Source organism: Myodes glareolus, chromosome 6, assembly GCF_982192425.1.
Source record: "Myodes glareolus chromosome 6, mMyoGla1.1, whole genome shotgun sequence".
NCBI classification, from domain to species: Eukaryota; Metazoa; Chordata; class Mammalia; order Rodentia; family Cricetidae; genus Myodes; species Myodes glareolus.
In genome coordinates, this window is record NC_142031.1 from 116,807,520 (window position 1) to 116,822,478 (window position 14,959).

At 40.9% G+C, this 14,959-nt stretch overlaps 1 protein-coding gene across 5 annotated transcripts in view; it reads left to right on the forward strand.

Annotated features, from left to right (window-relative positions):
- The window catches only part of Rbm33 (RNA binding motif protein 33), a 106,301-nt gene that overhangs the window by 65,372 nt on the left and 25,970 nt on the right, over positions 1-14,959 (forward strand). For all 5 annotated transcript variants that reach the window (XM_085691101.2, XM_048440186.3, XM_048440187.3 and 2 more), the window contains 5 exons: positions 6,519-6,651; positions 7,011-7,351; positions 8,872-9,186; positions 10,574-10,861; positions 13,580-14,260. In XM_085691101.2, coding sequence (XP_085547227.2) covers positions 6,519-6,651; positions 7,011-7,351; positions 8,872-9,186; positions 10,574-10,861; positions 13,580-14,260 — 1,758 coding nt within the window. The remainder of the gene's footprint in view (positions 1-6,518; positions 6,652-7,010; positions 7,352-8,871; positions 9,187-10,573; positions 10,862-13,579; positions 14,261-14,959) is intronic.

Below are 14,959 nucleotides of genomic sequence, written 5' to 3' on the forward strand. Positions count from 1 at the left end.
TTTAAGGAGGGTATTTCTAGTTTATTGATCTGCTTTTATATTTGGGTCTAACCCTGAAAAATACTTGTTAATGTGTGTATGGTGAATGATTAGGGCAGGACTTTGTGTGTCTTAGAGGTGTTTAAGTCTCAGTTCAATCTGTAGCTGAGCAAGGGAGGCTTGCAGGAGTCTTGGGACACCAGACTGTTCAGATAACTTTGACTCTTCACAGAAAAGATGTCTCTAAGAATTGAGGAGACAGATTCCATGCCTATCTCAAAAAATCTTAGTGTGCTATTCTTAATTGTCTTTTGTCTTTAAACTTATGGTCATCTGCTCTGGGTGGCAGCTGGGAAGTGACTGGGGAGAAGGCAGGGTTGAGGCGACTGTCAAGTTAGCACTGGGTTCTTCTACTCTATTCATTGGAGCAAGTGCTACAGTTATTGTGATTGTGAGCCTCTATTTTCAACTGGGCCCTTATAGGTTCATCTTGAAGCCAGAATACTTTGCTTTACTATGAATCTTAAAAAACATTTATGTTCTTCTAAACCAGAGAACTATCGTGAGAATCTGGAGGCTTTGCTGCATACCCCATACATTCTAATGCTTGTGAATATTCATCCAAGCAGCATGTGGGTACTTAGAAAAGAAAACAGTATTAACATTCCGGGGAGGCAAAATTTGAAATTCCAGTATAGTTTCAGTTAATACAAAAGGCATCTTTAGAAGTTCTAAAGATTTAAAATATTCTTCTGTGGAATCTGGATAGCACTTAGAGATACCTGGGGACAGGGGCATAGCTCAGTTGGCAAAGTTCTAGCCATGCAAGCACACGTAGCAAAGCTGGATGTGGTGGTTTGTTTGTAATCACAACTCTGGTGAAGCAGACAGGAGGATCCTTGGGATTTTCTGAGCAACCAGCCTGACCTGCTTGGCCAGAGACCTGTCTCAGAAAACGGGTGTATACTTACCTGACGAGGGGAGTGAGAGCTGCAGGTGGACTCCAGTCACCACATACACCTTCACACACATGCATGATCACTGTGAAGCAGTGTATCTAGTTTGCCATAGCTTGAAGTTCTTGTTGGAAACTGTGTGCTGGTCTCCTTGGTGTCCTGACTGACCACTAGTTGGGACAAAGATATGGGTTAAGAAGAGAGCAATGCTCTGATCTCTTTGTGACAGTAGAACTCATCATACCTTCACTCTGGCAATGTGGGAGCCAGTCTGCACTTCCAGTTACATTGGCCTTGCTTATAAGAAAACCTCCCTGTGGATGACTCAAAACTAACTGTTTGGAGAGAGGGAAAACAAAAGGTTATAAAAAAAAGCCCTGTGCCCAGACTCAGTGCATGTATGACTGCAGATTTCACATGGGAAGCAACACACTTTCTAGTTCTGTGTCCAGTAACAGAAACAGACAGGAATGCTGTGCTTAATTACACTCAGATGTAAAGTCTATATGAGGAATCAGGGAAACTGGAGCTTGCTTCTCCCTGAGATCTGAACAGAAAGGGCAGCTGCAGAGAGTCTTACGTCTTGAATTTCCCGATAATGTAGGAGGTATGTCTAGAAAGCCAAGTGCACCCTGCAGCAAGTCACTCTGGTTTTGGAAGGAGATAGGTGCATTCAGCCAGGTGCACTCTGTAATACAGTCACTCTGGTTCTAAAAAGGAGATAGGTAGGGTTGAGTCGGGTGGGGAGAGCAGCAGTGCACTGGTGGCAGTAGCAGCTGCAGCTGCAGCATGTGATGATGAATGGTAAATAAATTAGGTTTGTTGCACTCTTCATCAAAATTGGTGGCAGTTGTAAGTTGAGAAAAGTTTGCACACTGAGTGTTGCTGATTTCCAGCTATCAGTACTAGTGTTGTGTAGGTGTTAAGTAATAAATTCTCTCTTCAGTTCTTCCTGCATCTGCTTTTTGTCAGCTTGTTAACATAGCTAAAAATTTATGCTTTCAGTGCTTGTTGTAATTTAGTATACTGTTTGTTTTATGAAAAATATGACTAAATGCAGTAATAAGATGAAAACTTAGATTATCTTAAATTGGCTGCTGCTAAAAATTAGCACATTTGTTACTAATGACTGTAGACGATATTTGGATACAGTCAGGCTGCCCAGACTGTTGCAGACGTGGGAGCAGCTGTGTTGCAGGTCAGAATCAAAAGATGATCAGTTGGAAAGTGACCCAGGCAGGGGGAAAAGAAGCTGACTAGGAATAGGAGAAAGACTGCCCAGTCATTATGGACCATTTAAAATTATATACACACTTGGTGATTCTAATCTGCTGTAATGAGCCTTCCCATCAGTAGACAGGAAGTGGAAATGTGGGTCATCCATGGTCTGTGCCAGGTGGGTCTCTGAAACTCTACTCTCAAAGAGTAGAGTTAGAGTTAGTCAGGGCCTGTCTGAAATGAGGAAGGATGGCATAGAGTTCCATTTCTACGAGAGAAGTTGTTCCCAGGGAGATTTTGTATTTTTGTCTAAAACAAAAACATGAAAGTTTCCAGAGAATTAGATGCAGTGTAGAAGTTTGTTTTTGTTTTGTTTTGTTTTGTTTTTTCGCAGTAGTTTTGGAGCTGTCCTGACAGTGGTGATGGCACTGTCTTTGACCAGAGCATCTCTGGTCCTTTGCAAATGAGTATGCAATAGATGATTATGAAGCCTAAATTCTGACTGGTTCTTGTTGGATTTGCATGGTAGTTATTAAGATTCTGTGAGAATCACTGTAAAGTAGAGAGTATGATCTTTCATTCAGACCCATTCTCCCAACTCCCCTGACCGCAAGACTAACTGTATAACCAAAGACAACCAACAGCATATCCAAGTAACCTCTTGTAAGCTTGCCAAGTGCCTGACTGTTGAGTTGTGTCTTCTAAGCTGTTCCACGAGATGGCCCCACTGTTTCTGATTTTCCATTTCAGACTGCTCCTCAGGTGGCAGTTCTACACCTCTTTTGAGGACAACTGTCTAATTGAAAAAGATCAGAATTGCTGATTTGCTTGGTGTGCTGGAGTTTTATGTCAGCTTGACACAAGCTAGAGTCATTTTGGAAGAGTGAGCCCTAACTGAGGAAAATGTTCCTACCATGCCTGTGGATAAGCCTTCAGGGCATTTTCTTGACTGATGATTGATGTGGGGGCCCAGCACATTGTGGGGTGGTGCTACCCTGGGCTGATACAGTCCTGGATGGCATAAGAAAGCAGGTAGAGATGAAATAAGGCCATTCCTTCCCCAAGTTTATTTTGGTCTTGTTATTTTATCACAACTATAGAAATCCTTTATTAAAAGCCACATGATAAATTAATCTCTTCACATACCAGAGGTATATAAATTGGTTCCCATTCATTCATTCATTCATTACTTCTTCCTCCCTTCTCTTCCCCTTTTCAGATGCTGCATAAGCATGATTGCTAATTTATCATTCAGGAAGTTTTGAAATGTATTTGGATATACTTACAGGTGTTGAGTCTATCTGAAATGGTTAGGACCAGAGTATTTCAGATTTCAGAGTTTTCTAGTTTTGGAGGTGATACCCTGGATTTTGCCCATTGAGTACCCTTAAGCCAAAATTGAAATCTGCAGTATGAAACTTTGAGCGTGAGTGACTTAGAGAGTTACCGGTTTTTCATACTAAAGATGCTGAAGTTGTATATGCCAGGATATGCTGATATGTGAAACTGAAGCTGGAGTGTTCACAGTGAGCTTTTACACATAAAGAATATGAGGTACAATGCACATGATGTGTTTCATTGACTTCATAGCAAAATAGGCATGCCCTTTAAAACTCCTCTTGTAGATTTATTAAGTATAAACTTGCTAACCTGTTTTGATAGAAAAAGCTTTTCTGCATGTTATCAAAATGAAGATGTTAAATAATCCTCTCAAAGCATCAAAGTAGTGATCTCTCTAGCTAGCACCATTGTGTGCTTGTTCAGTCAAAGAGAAAGTCTTTCTGAGGATGGACAGATGTGCTGTGTATTCTCAAGTTTCTCATTGTTGGCTGTGCTTTGAGGGTGAGGGATCTTACTTGATGTGGTTTTGGTAGCAAGAAGCAGTGCCCTTTAGACTTCATTATGGTGAGAGTTACCCCAGTCTCACTTGAAGTAGCAAGTAACAGCTAAAAAGAATGTAAGCTTTGGGATTTCTGTCTTTTTCAAGAAATCATAATTTTTTTTTTTAGAAAGATGTAATCTTTGCATTTCAAACCTCATTTTATTGCCATTTTAGCTAACAGGCTTATAATTTTGTGGTAAATAGGAACATTTCTTTGACAGGTTTTTTTTTTTTTAAGGTATGGTGTCTCTGTGTAGTTCTTGCTGTCTTGGAACTTGCTTTGTAGACCAGGCTGGCCTCTATCCGCCTGCCTCTGCCTCATTAGTGCTGGGATTAAAGGTGTGCACCACCATTGCCTGGCTGTCAGTATTTTTACTGTGCTCCGAGTTTCTCGTTTTTTCTCTCTCTCTTTGTTGTGAGGGGCTGCGGGCAGGCCGGCTTTTCATCCCGCCCGGCTCCTGCATGGCTAGCTTAGTCCCAGAAATAACAACACACAAATTGTATTCATTTAAGCACTGCCTGGCCCATTATCTCTAGAGAGTTAGTTACTGACTAACTCTCACATCTTGGTTAACCCATTTCTATTAATCTGTATATCACCACGAGGTGGTGGCTTACCAGGAGAGATTCAGCATGTCTGACCTGGTGGCTGGCTCCATGGCGTCTGGCTCATAGCCCTCTTCCCAGCATTTTGTTCTGTTTACTCCGCCTACCTAATTTTCTGTCCTATCAAGGGGCCAAGGCAGTCTCTTTATTGACCAATGAAAATAACACAATAGACAGATAACCCTCCTCCATCATCTCTTTCTCTCTCTCTCCTCCCCCTTCTCTCTTCTGTCTCTTTCACTCTGTCTGGGTGTGTTTGCTGGGTGTGTTTGTGTGGGTATGTGTCTTGTGTATGGTTACACATGTAGAGGCCAGAGATTGTTGCTAGATGTCTTCCTCAGTCAGTTTTCCACCTTACTTTTGATAGTTTGCCACTAAATCTGGAGCTATTTTAGCTAGACTGGCTGGCCAGTAAGCTCTAGGAATACTGTCTCTTTTCCCCAGTGCTGGCCTTTGAGGTCTGTGCTGCCACATCCTGTGTTTATTTGGGTGCAGAGGATCAGAACTCAGGTCTTGATGCTTATACAAGTATCATTGAGACATCTCCCCAGCTCCAAAGTAGACTTTTCCATTGGTTTATTATTTCTGTGTGCTTGTGTGTATGGGTGCCTGTGTGGAGGTCAGAGAACAATCTGCAGAAGTCACCTGTTTTCCTCTGTGATGTAGGTTCTGGTAATCAAACTCATGTCATCAGGTTTTGTGCGAAAACATTTTTCACTTACTGTGTTATTTTGCTGTCCCCAGAACAAACTTTTAAAGGCAACAGAAAAAGTATTTCTGATATTACAAAAATGGGGTCACATTTAGGGAGAATAGCCAAAATAAGTTTAATAAAATAATAAAAAAGGCATTAGAGTTTTGAGTTTATGACAAAGAGGATTCCATTTTTCTAAATGTTATTTTTACTTATATATTCCTGTCTTGGAATGGGTGGGTCAGAAGAGGGCATTGAATTTGCTGGAGTTAGTAAACACAGTTATGAGTTGCCTTCATTGGTGGTGGGAACCAAACTCAAGTCCTCTGTGGAAACCACAAGCATCATTAATTGCTGAACCATCTCTCTAGTCCTAGAAGCTCCATTTTTAAGAGTAGAACACTTGGTGACCTTTTCTATTTTGAGTAGCATTTCCTTAGATACTGGCATTGTAGTTTAACTATCTCAGTGAGCACACCAGCTCCCAAATCAGGACACAGAGACCTTTTATTATGAAATGCGCAGCCTTACTTTGTTTGTCACACTAGCTCTTCTAACTTCACCTGTTTCTCTTCATCTTTGTTTTGCCTTGGGCTTTTTACCTTTCTTTCCTAATTTCCTACTTTCCTGCTTCTTGTGTCTGGCTGGCTGCTGCCTGGCTTCTGACCCCAGGTGTGGCCCTCTCTTTCTCCCTTGTTCTCATCTCGCCACCACCCCAGCCTGCCCTTTTTCTTGCCTAGGTTTCTTCTCTTACATATTCCCTGTGCCCGTCAGCCCCACCTATCTTTCTTTCATAGCTCCTGGCCATTCAACTTTTTATTAGACCAATCAGGTGCCTTAGGCAGGCAAGGTGAAACAATGTAACACACCTTTACACAATTGAGGTAATATTCCACAACAGCTTTCTAGTAAAGTTAAAATCCTGAGTTAATTTTTTGATGTTGCATTTTGAGTTTTGACTGTTTCTGGACTGTTTTATTATGACAAAAAAAAACCCCTTTTTTAATGTAAAGTCATTTAGATTTGCACATAGGTATTTATATTTATTTATGTTCATTCTTAGAGAGACAACAGAAAGAAGTAGGCTGACCATAAGAAATGAGTTATGATATTGTTAAATTTAGGATTATGTGTATATTCTGAAAACTACATGATTTTTTTTTCTTGTTTCATTGTTCTTTAGGGCCCTCCAGAATTTCCACAGCACACACCTGGACCTGTTCCCAACAGTTTCAACCAACCACCACGACTTCCTCTCCAGGACCAGTGGAGAGCCCCACCACCGCCTCAGGAACGAGACCCTTTCTTCTTGGGAGGTACTTGAAGGGGTATGATCCACCCAAGGTGGAGTGACAGGAACTGCATTGAATGGTGGACCTGCGCAGTTACTGCTAAAACAGTTTATCTTCCACTAGGAAATGTGTCATAATGATTCTGCCAGTCTTTTCAGTGGCTACAATCTGACAGTAATTGAATCTGAAATATGATACTCTTATGCAAAGAAGGGAATGTTTATAGAAAACAACCCATAAAACCATTCCAAGATAGCTAAAATCTAGAATTCTTTATAAAATATGCTCCTAACATTTGGGAATGATGAGGTAGTTCCTGAAAATGATTGTCTTTCTAATGTGTGATCTTTCTAATTTGAAGGTAATGTTGTGTTACTGTTCAGTTTCAGGTGAACCAAGGTTCCCCAGCCATCTTTTCTTGGAACAGCGAAGTCCTCCACCGCCTCCCCCTCCCACGCTCCTGAACAGCAGCCATCCTGTCCCCACTCAGAGTCCCTTACCATTCACTCAGCCTGGACCAGCATTTAATCAGCAAGGACAGCAACCAGTTTTCCCTAGAGAGAGGCCTGTAAGACCAGCCTTGCAGCCCCCAGGCCCAGTGGGGATCCTGCACTTTAGCCAGCCAGGGTCAGCAACTGCCAGGCCTTTCATTCCTCCTAGACAGCCGTTCCTACCCAGCCCAGGACAGCCATTCCTGCCGACACATGCACAGCCTAACCTTCAGGTATGCACATGAACCAGCCTTGAGGGGAACTATCTGTGTGCTGCTGATCCTTTGTGATTCATGAAAGGAAAGTTTCAGGTTTTAATTGTTTCTGCCAACTTAACATTATGTAAAGGGCATGAGTACTAGTCTTAAATATACTGTTTGTTACAGCCTGCTTTCATGACAGTATTTCTTAAATACTAGGGAATATTAAAAAAGTGGTTCTCATTGTCTTGGAGCTGAGCTTTGTCATCCTTGGTGACTTTACTATTAGACTACTGAACCTAACGTTACAGTATGCCCTGATGCTGTGTTTGCTCATCTGGGGTAGTATTTTCCCACCACACCTCCCAACACTACAGCTTCTCACTCTGTATGTGACAGGCTTGTGCGCCCTCTGCTGGTAAGTGTTTACTGGCCAGTACACGTGTTTGTGATATTTTTCCTACCTGGTATATTTTCATTTTTTTAACCTTACTACAAGATGCATAGAGATTGAGCAAGGTGCGTTTGGGAGATGTTGTCTACCCAAAAAAGGGGGAGGGGAGAGAGTTGGGGTAATAGTACACTTAACTCAACTGTTTAGATACATAGAAAATATATAAGAATGTATACCTAGGGGCTGGAGAGATCTTTAAGTCATAAAGAGCCATTGCTGCTTTTATAGAGAATGGGATTCAATCCCCAGCACCCACATGGTAACTCACAACCATCTATAATTCCAGTCCCACAAGATCCAAAGTCTTCTTCTGGCTACGGTAGTCACCAGATGTATCCATGGTACATAGACATTCATTCACCTAAAATATTTGTACACATAAATCAATTACTAAATAGTATATCTGGGAATGCAGAGATAACTTAGTAGGTGAGAGCACCTGCTATCAAATCTGAGCACCCCAGTTTAACCCCTAAAACTCAGATGGTGGAAGGATTAGAACTGACTTTAGCAAGTTGTCCTTTGACCTCCATGTGTATATTGTAGCGAATGTTTGCCTTGGTGCACATATACTCACATGTACACACAGCCAGTCGAGCAATAAGTAGATGAAATTTCTTTTAAAAAAATTAAAGCTGAAAAGAGAAGATAACTATTTTCAGTGTTCAAAGAGGTTATTAAATATTTTGAATTTTATCTAAAAATGAAACCTCTGTTGTAGAAACATTAGAATATAGGTGAGTTTAAAGAAATTATATCATCCCTTTACCAAGCAGCTCTTGGTGTGTCTTTTTTTTTTTTTTAGTAGGAAAGCAGTGTGTCCTTGTCTATGTACTTTTATCTTTAAGTAATTTAGTCAGTGTGGTCTTTCTAGTCTAGTGAACTGCCTTCGGTGTACCATCTGAACTTGCTGTAGGAAGTTGCCTTTTATGATGGTGTTTTAGGCATACAAAGGTAGTACCACCAGCTGATTGCTGCCTTTATGACGCTGTTCTCACCATGCATCTTCTCATGCCGAGATTTATAAGGAAAACATTGGAATGAAATCTGCCTAGCACTGTTTGTAAGCTGTTGTTTCTCTTTTCTTTTGGAATGGAAGGGACCCTTGCATCCTCCGTTGCCGCCACCTCATCAACCACAGCCCCAGCCTCAGCAGCCCCAGCAGCAGCCCCAGCATCACCAGCACCAGCCCCCCCTCCAGCCCCCGCTCCAGCCTCCACATCAGCCTCCTCCACAGCATCAGCCTCCCCCTCAGCATCAGCCACAGCAGCACCAGCATCACCACCACCTTTCCGCTCCTCCCCCTCCTCTGATGCCCATGTCTCAGCCGCAGTTCAGGCCACATGTGCAGACTGCTCAGCCTCAGCCCAACAGCAGTCGGATGCAGTGCACCTCACGTCAGGGCCTACGGCATGTGAGTACTGCATGTGGCTCAACTTCAAATTCTTGTGGTAGATCATTTTCCAGCTGTTTTTTTTAATTAATAAATTTGCCATATATTTTCCAAAGTAAAACTATAATTTTTTTAGCACTTTGGGGAAAATTTTAAGCTATAGATACTAACTTATCCTTTTGAGCCTTAAAGGCTATGTTAATATTTACTTAGTTCTTGTTTTTGGGTTTTCTGTAGTGATTAGACAGTACTGTTGGGTAGTAGTCGTTTCACCAGTGCAAGCAGCTTAGCCTTTATAGGTTATCGGCCTCTGGGGGTTCTGAATAAGAGCTTACATTCAGTTGTGGGAAATTAACTTGTGTTGGTTTGTGGTGGTACATTTTACATGCTGTCAGCAAATGTGGCTCGAAAGGAACTGGAAGATGAGAGGTTGCTGTACGCGTGGAATGTAGCTGCCATTGCCTCGTTCATTAGTGACTGACATTACTGTCTCTTTCAGGACAGCGTAGTACTGCTTACTGTTCCTGTCTATAAGTCTTCTTTTTAGTTCTGTACTTTTATTCTCATAGTTTGAGCAGGTCACCAAACTGTTTTGAACCTATTTTCCTAACCCTGCCTCGTGTGTGTGTGTGTGTGTGTGTGTGTGTGTGTGCACATGTATGTGTTTGTTTTGCTTTTTTTATTTGATTGCTTGGTTTTTCGAGTCAGGATTTTTCTGTAGCTTTGGTTCCTGTCCTGAAAATCGCTCTGTAGACCAGGCTTGCCTCTATCTCTCAGAGATCCACCTGTCTCTGCCTCCTGAGTGCTGGGATTAAAGGTGTGCATCTCCACCGGCAATATCTTAATATGACTGAGATGAAAACATCAAGGGGATTTCTAGATAGAGGAAAGGCATGTGAGACTAGGTTTCCTTTTTAAGGTAATGACAGTAACTCAGTCCCTCCCTGACTCAATCACCTCTATCTCTTGATTTTTGGGTTCTTTCCCAGGCATGTCCAGGGGAAGATAACCAAGATTGTCCTTGTGATAGAACTTTGCAGCACTTTCTCCTCCAGAAAGCTTTTTATAATATTGAAATATGGTGTTAGGTTCTCCTGTTCAATTTTAAATTTAGGTGAAGTAGGAATAACATTGATTATATTTGGGTCCTTGACAGGTTTTTTGTTGTTATTTTAGCCCAGACTTCTGTTTAAAATGTTGGTTTATATACTGAAAAAATCACTGGGTTTGACTTTGACAAATGAAAACTGTATCTTTATGGAACCAAGTCCTAAGCATCAGGGCACACAGCAACATTTGTATTTGCCGGAGTAAGGGATCTACCTCTCACAAGACAAGGCAGTTATTGATGACAGCGATCCCTTGTGTTTTTTACTCGTTAATAAACTTGTGTTTCCTTTTGTGACAGAATGCAGCATCTCAGAGTATAAGCAAACGGCCCATGCAGCAGATGCAACCCACTGCTCCCAGAAACAGTAATCTGCGTGAACTCCCTATAGCACCTTCACACGTATTAGAAATGAGTGGTAATCGCTCTTCCTCCACACCTGCAGCTCAGGTGAAGCCCATTGTCAACACATCTCCACCCTCCAGGGCTGTGGTGGCTTCTAGGAGCTCCCAGGGAAAATCTGATGCAAAAGTCAAGCCGCTTAGCCCTGGGACTCAACCTAAGGAAGAAACAAAAGCAGAACCAGAGGTAGGACCTCTTTCCTGGGACATGTTTGTTCTGGAATAGGGAGCCTGACTGTCAATATGTTCTGCTTAGTTCGCTTATCCAGAAACTCTGTCCACTTATTCCCCCCAAGTAGATACTTCTTTTAACCTAAAAGACATGTTCATAAAAAATACTCTTCCTGCTGTGGGATGTAGCTCAGTGACAGACACCCTAAGCACCTTGCATTTTCATTCCTTGATGTATGCATGAGTACTCTGACATTCTCACTGGTCTATTTGTATAATTATTACCTTATCATATAGAATCAATATATACCCAGGTTTAACAGATATTTTCTTTAAAAGACCCCAAATTTTATAAATGTTCTAGATCAGCATAATCATTCGTCTCTGCCATTGTGGCTCAAGGCAATTTATAAATAGTTCTTACAGGCACAGATGTTGTCTATACCAGCAAACTTTACTCACAAAACCAGCTGGTTCTGTGGCCTTACTTATATTATATATTATATTATTATATTATATTATACTAAATTACTTTGGTAATTTAAAATAGGTGTAGACTTTTTGTGAATCAGTATTTTATGTGATCTTCGATTTTGAAGTCCTTGGTCTCTCACAAGCCTCAACTTTCTTACCTGTTGAATGAGGACGAAACAAAATAGGGTATACCTGGGAGCTGGGCACAGACAAGTGCAGGGAGTTATGTGAGCACCAGTGAAATCCATGCTGAATGTAACAAAGCGCTTAACCAGCTAGCTGATTATTACAGTGTTCAGTGTAATGATAGCATGGAGCATTTCCTTAAGTAAGAATTTAAGGAATTCCTTTCTTTCTTTCTGAAAACCAGTTTACACTGTTTTAATCTTTTAATTAGGTTTTCGTCATTTAGGTCTTCTGATAAATTGTTATGATGGTTTTAATTGTATCACAGCAAGATTATGAAGTCAGATATTTGGATGTCTTTTAATAAACTGTCATTAAAAGGAAGATTGTGGGTTTTATAATCAGTGTATGAAAGATAACTCTGAAACTATGGATTGGAATGGAGTGGTTTGTAAAAAATTCTTTGTGAGCTAGGTCTTGGGTTGCAGTCTTGTAATCTTAGCTACTCTGAAGGCTGAGGTAGGAAAATCACTAGTTCAAGGCCAGTCTGGACAACTTAGAGCCTTCTCAAACTTTTTTTAAAGGGGAGGGGGGTAATAAGGAGGTATATATTAGATACACCCCAAATAATAAAAAGTGGTTCTTTGCCAAAAATTTGATAGTGCCTTTGGTTTATATAGCTAGCTTAGAACTTGTGTATATGTTCAGTCTGGTTCACATGCACATTTCTTACATAATAGCAATGGCTAAATAGCACAAGGGGAGGAACAATCAGCCTTGGTTTTTTATTTCATTTTAGACTTACCACAAATTCTTCTGTAAAGTTACCACAGGCAGATAATTTATAAAGGTAAAATAGAAAGTTGAGAGGTTGCAATGGTTGAATGCCTTAATTTATGTTAGTTTAGTTTTTTATACACGTAAGTGGAACCAGGCTTACATTTTCTTCTTCTAGAGAAATACATTTATTTTGCTTAGCTATGGGTAGCTTAATGACTTTGATTCATTTAGTTGGTATTGACTTAGAAAGGAATAAATCTAAAGTATTTTTATCTATATCTCTGAATCTGCTTTAAACCTTTTTTTAACTCCTTGTGAAAAAAATGCTGACAAATTACTTCTGTGTTAGGAAATAGTGCATCTGGATCCTGCTCCTGCATCATTTGCTGTTGGACTGCAGATTTCTTACTCAGGCCTACTGAGTAACAATCTCTCACTCACCTACCTTTAGTTTGGTTTGAAATGTACCCATGACTTTGTCCTTAGATAAGAAACAGGCTAGCCCATGCCAAGAAGGCCATGGAGTACCTCCTCAACTCTCCAGCTCTGTGCTTGTTTTACATTTCTAATTCTTGAGATTTACGCAAGATAGGCAAGATTTGTAATTGGGTGAATTCCAGATAGGTTGAATCTCATTCTTAAAGACTATGGAGAGGCAATCATAAAAAAACATTATTTTTAAGTTATAAACTTTCTTCACTGGATTCTTTAGTAAAAAAAAAAATTACTGGACTTTTGAAAGGAATTCTTTGTATTGACTTTAAGTATAGTTTGGGTCTGGGATATTTAGGGCATTCACTTACCATTAATATTCCAATACTGCAATTGGCAGCATTTTGATTCTGAGGAGGGTGTGTGAGTTCAAGGTCAGAAAGATTGACTTGTGCTGTTCATTATAACCAATTATTCTGTGACAAATGAGTTTGAGATCAGGCTGAAAATTCTGTACAAAAAATCAATAGTTCTAATCAGGGCCTTTCAGGTCATTTTACACCCCACCTTTTGTTGGTTTGTCAGGGAAGAGCCAGATAAAACCCCTGTGACAGCGGGGACTCATGACTGTTGCCATTCCCATTTGAAATATATTTTGATATCTTAAATGAATAGTTTAATTGGTTTCAAACTTGTAAATGAGTGGAAATTTACATTATTTCATTTTTAATATTCTGATAAGATCTTTCCAAATTAGGTTTAGCTGTATAATTTTCCCCCTCCCTAGAGGAGTTATATTTCTTGTTAAACTGATTTTTGAACGTCTTCTTTCAAATACTGAATTGAAAGGTTTTGGGGAAATTCATTTGTTTGAATTGGCCACCCTGCCCTATAAAGCAAAAAACCTTGTTTTCCATTTCAGTTCCCTGATGAAGATGAGGAGACAAGGCTATATCGTTTAAAGATAGAGGAGCAGAAACGCCTGAGAGAAGAAATCCTGAAACAGAAGGAATTACGAAGGCAGCAGCAGGCTGGTGCCAGAAAGAAGGAGTTACTGGAAAGACTTGCACAACAGCAGCAGCAACAGCAGCAGCAGCAGCAACAACAACAGCAGCAGCAGCAGCAGCAACAACAACAACAACAACAGATCTATGGTCCACAGAACCCTGCGGAGCAAGAGGAGCTGGCAGCTACACCATCACCCACAAATGGTAACCCACTGTTGCCTTTTCCAGGGACACAGTGCAGGCAGAATGTGAAAACCAGACTTCTTGTTAAAAACCAAGATGTTACCATTGCTAATGTTCAGCCCAAGGCAGTAAACTTTGCCCCGCCTGGTGCTACCATGCAGCATCAAGGACAGCATGTGAGACCACTGAAACATCTTCGACAGCTGCCACACAAAGTCCTCCAGGTCAAGCCTATGGACATGGAGGAGGCCCCCCACTCCCCACAGACAGCCAGAGTGACCTCCCTCCAGGGCCGGCCTCAGGACACCAAGCCAGGGGTGAAGAGGACTGTCATGCACAGGGCCAACAGTGGAGGTGGTGGAGATGGGCCACATGTCAGCTCCAAGGTCAGGGTGATTAAGTTGTCTGGAGGGGTAAGTTGACAAATTTTATACTTTTCACTGTAAATTTGTTTGCCTTAGAGAGTTTTAGTCTCCACAAAAGAATTGAACTTGGCCTTTGGTAGAGTCATGTAGATTAGCCAAACCTTAAGGTTGGTATGAGGACTGTCATTCAAAACCTGCCTTTGTCTGGATCCGTATTATCTCAGCTGTCTTGAGCATAGTGAACAACCATTGTGATATCCTGCAGCTACACCTTTCTAAGTTTTAGTTTCTTTTGTAAATAACAGCATAATAAACAAATTTCTCATAATCCAACAAACTTGAACTTCAAGTTTGTCATAGAAGTAAAATTTCCTATACATATGATAGTTGTTTATAGCTGTGGGATCAGTGAGCATGTGTGGTCAGAGGGGAAGGGAGCCACTTTCATACAGCATGTACTATTATTAAACCTGTGCTCAAGACCCTTTTCCCTGTTGTATTTTGAAGAGAAATTCTACTTTGAAAACATGTCATCTTACCATGTCATTTCAAAAGTGGAGCACTCCGTTACAGTGGTTTTCAATGAGACACCGGAAGTGTAGTTTGCACTGTAGTCAGGACAGGTTCAGCACATAGTCTTCATGAAGAGGGTACTGATGCTTGCCTTCTTCCAGTTGTGAGAGCTTTGTTGCAGTGCATAATCCATATCCGTTGCATTAATTCCAGTGACTTCTAAAGCAGATGCCA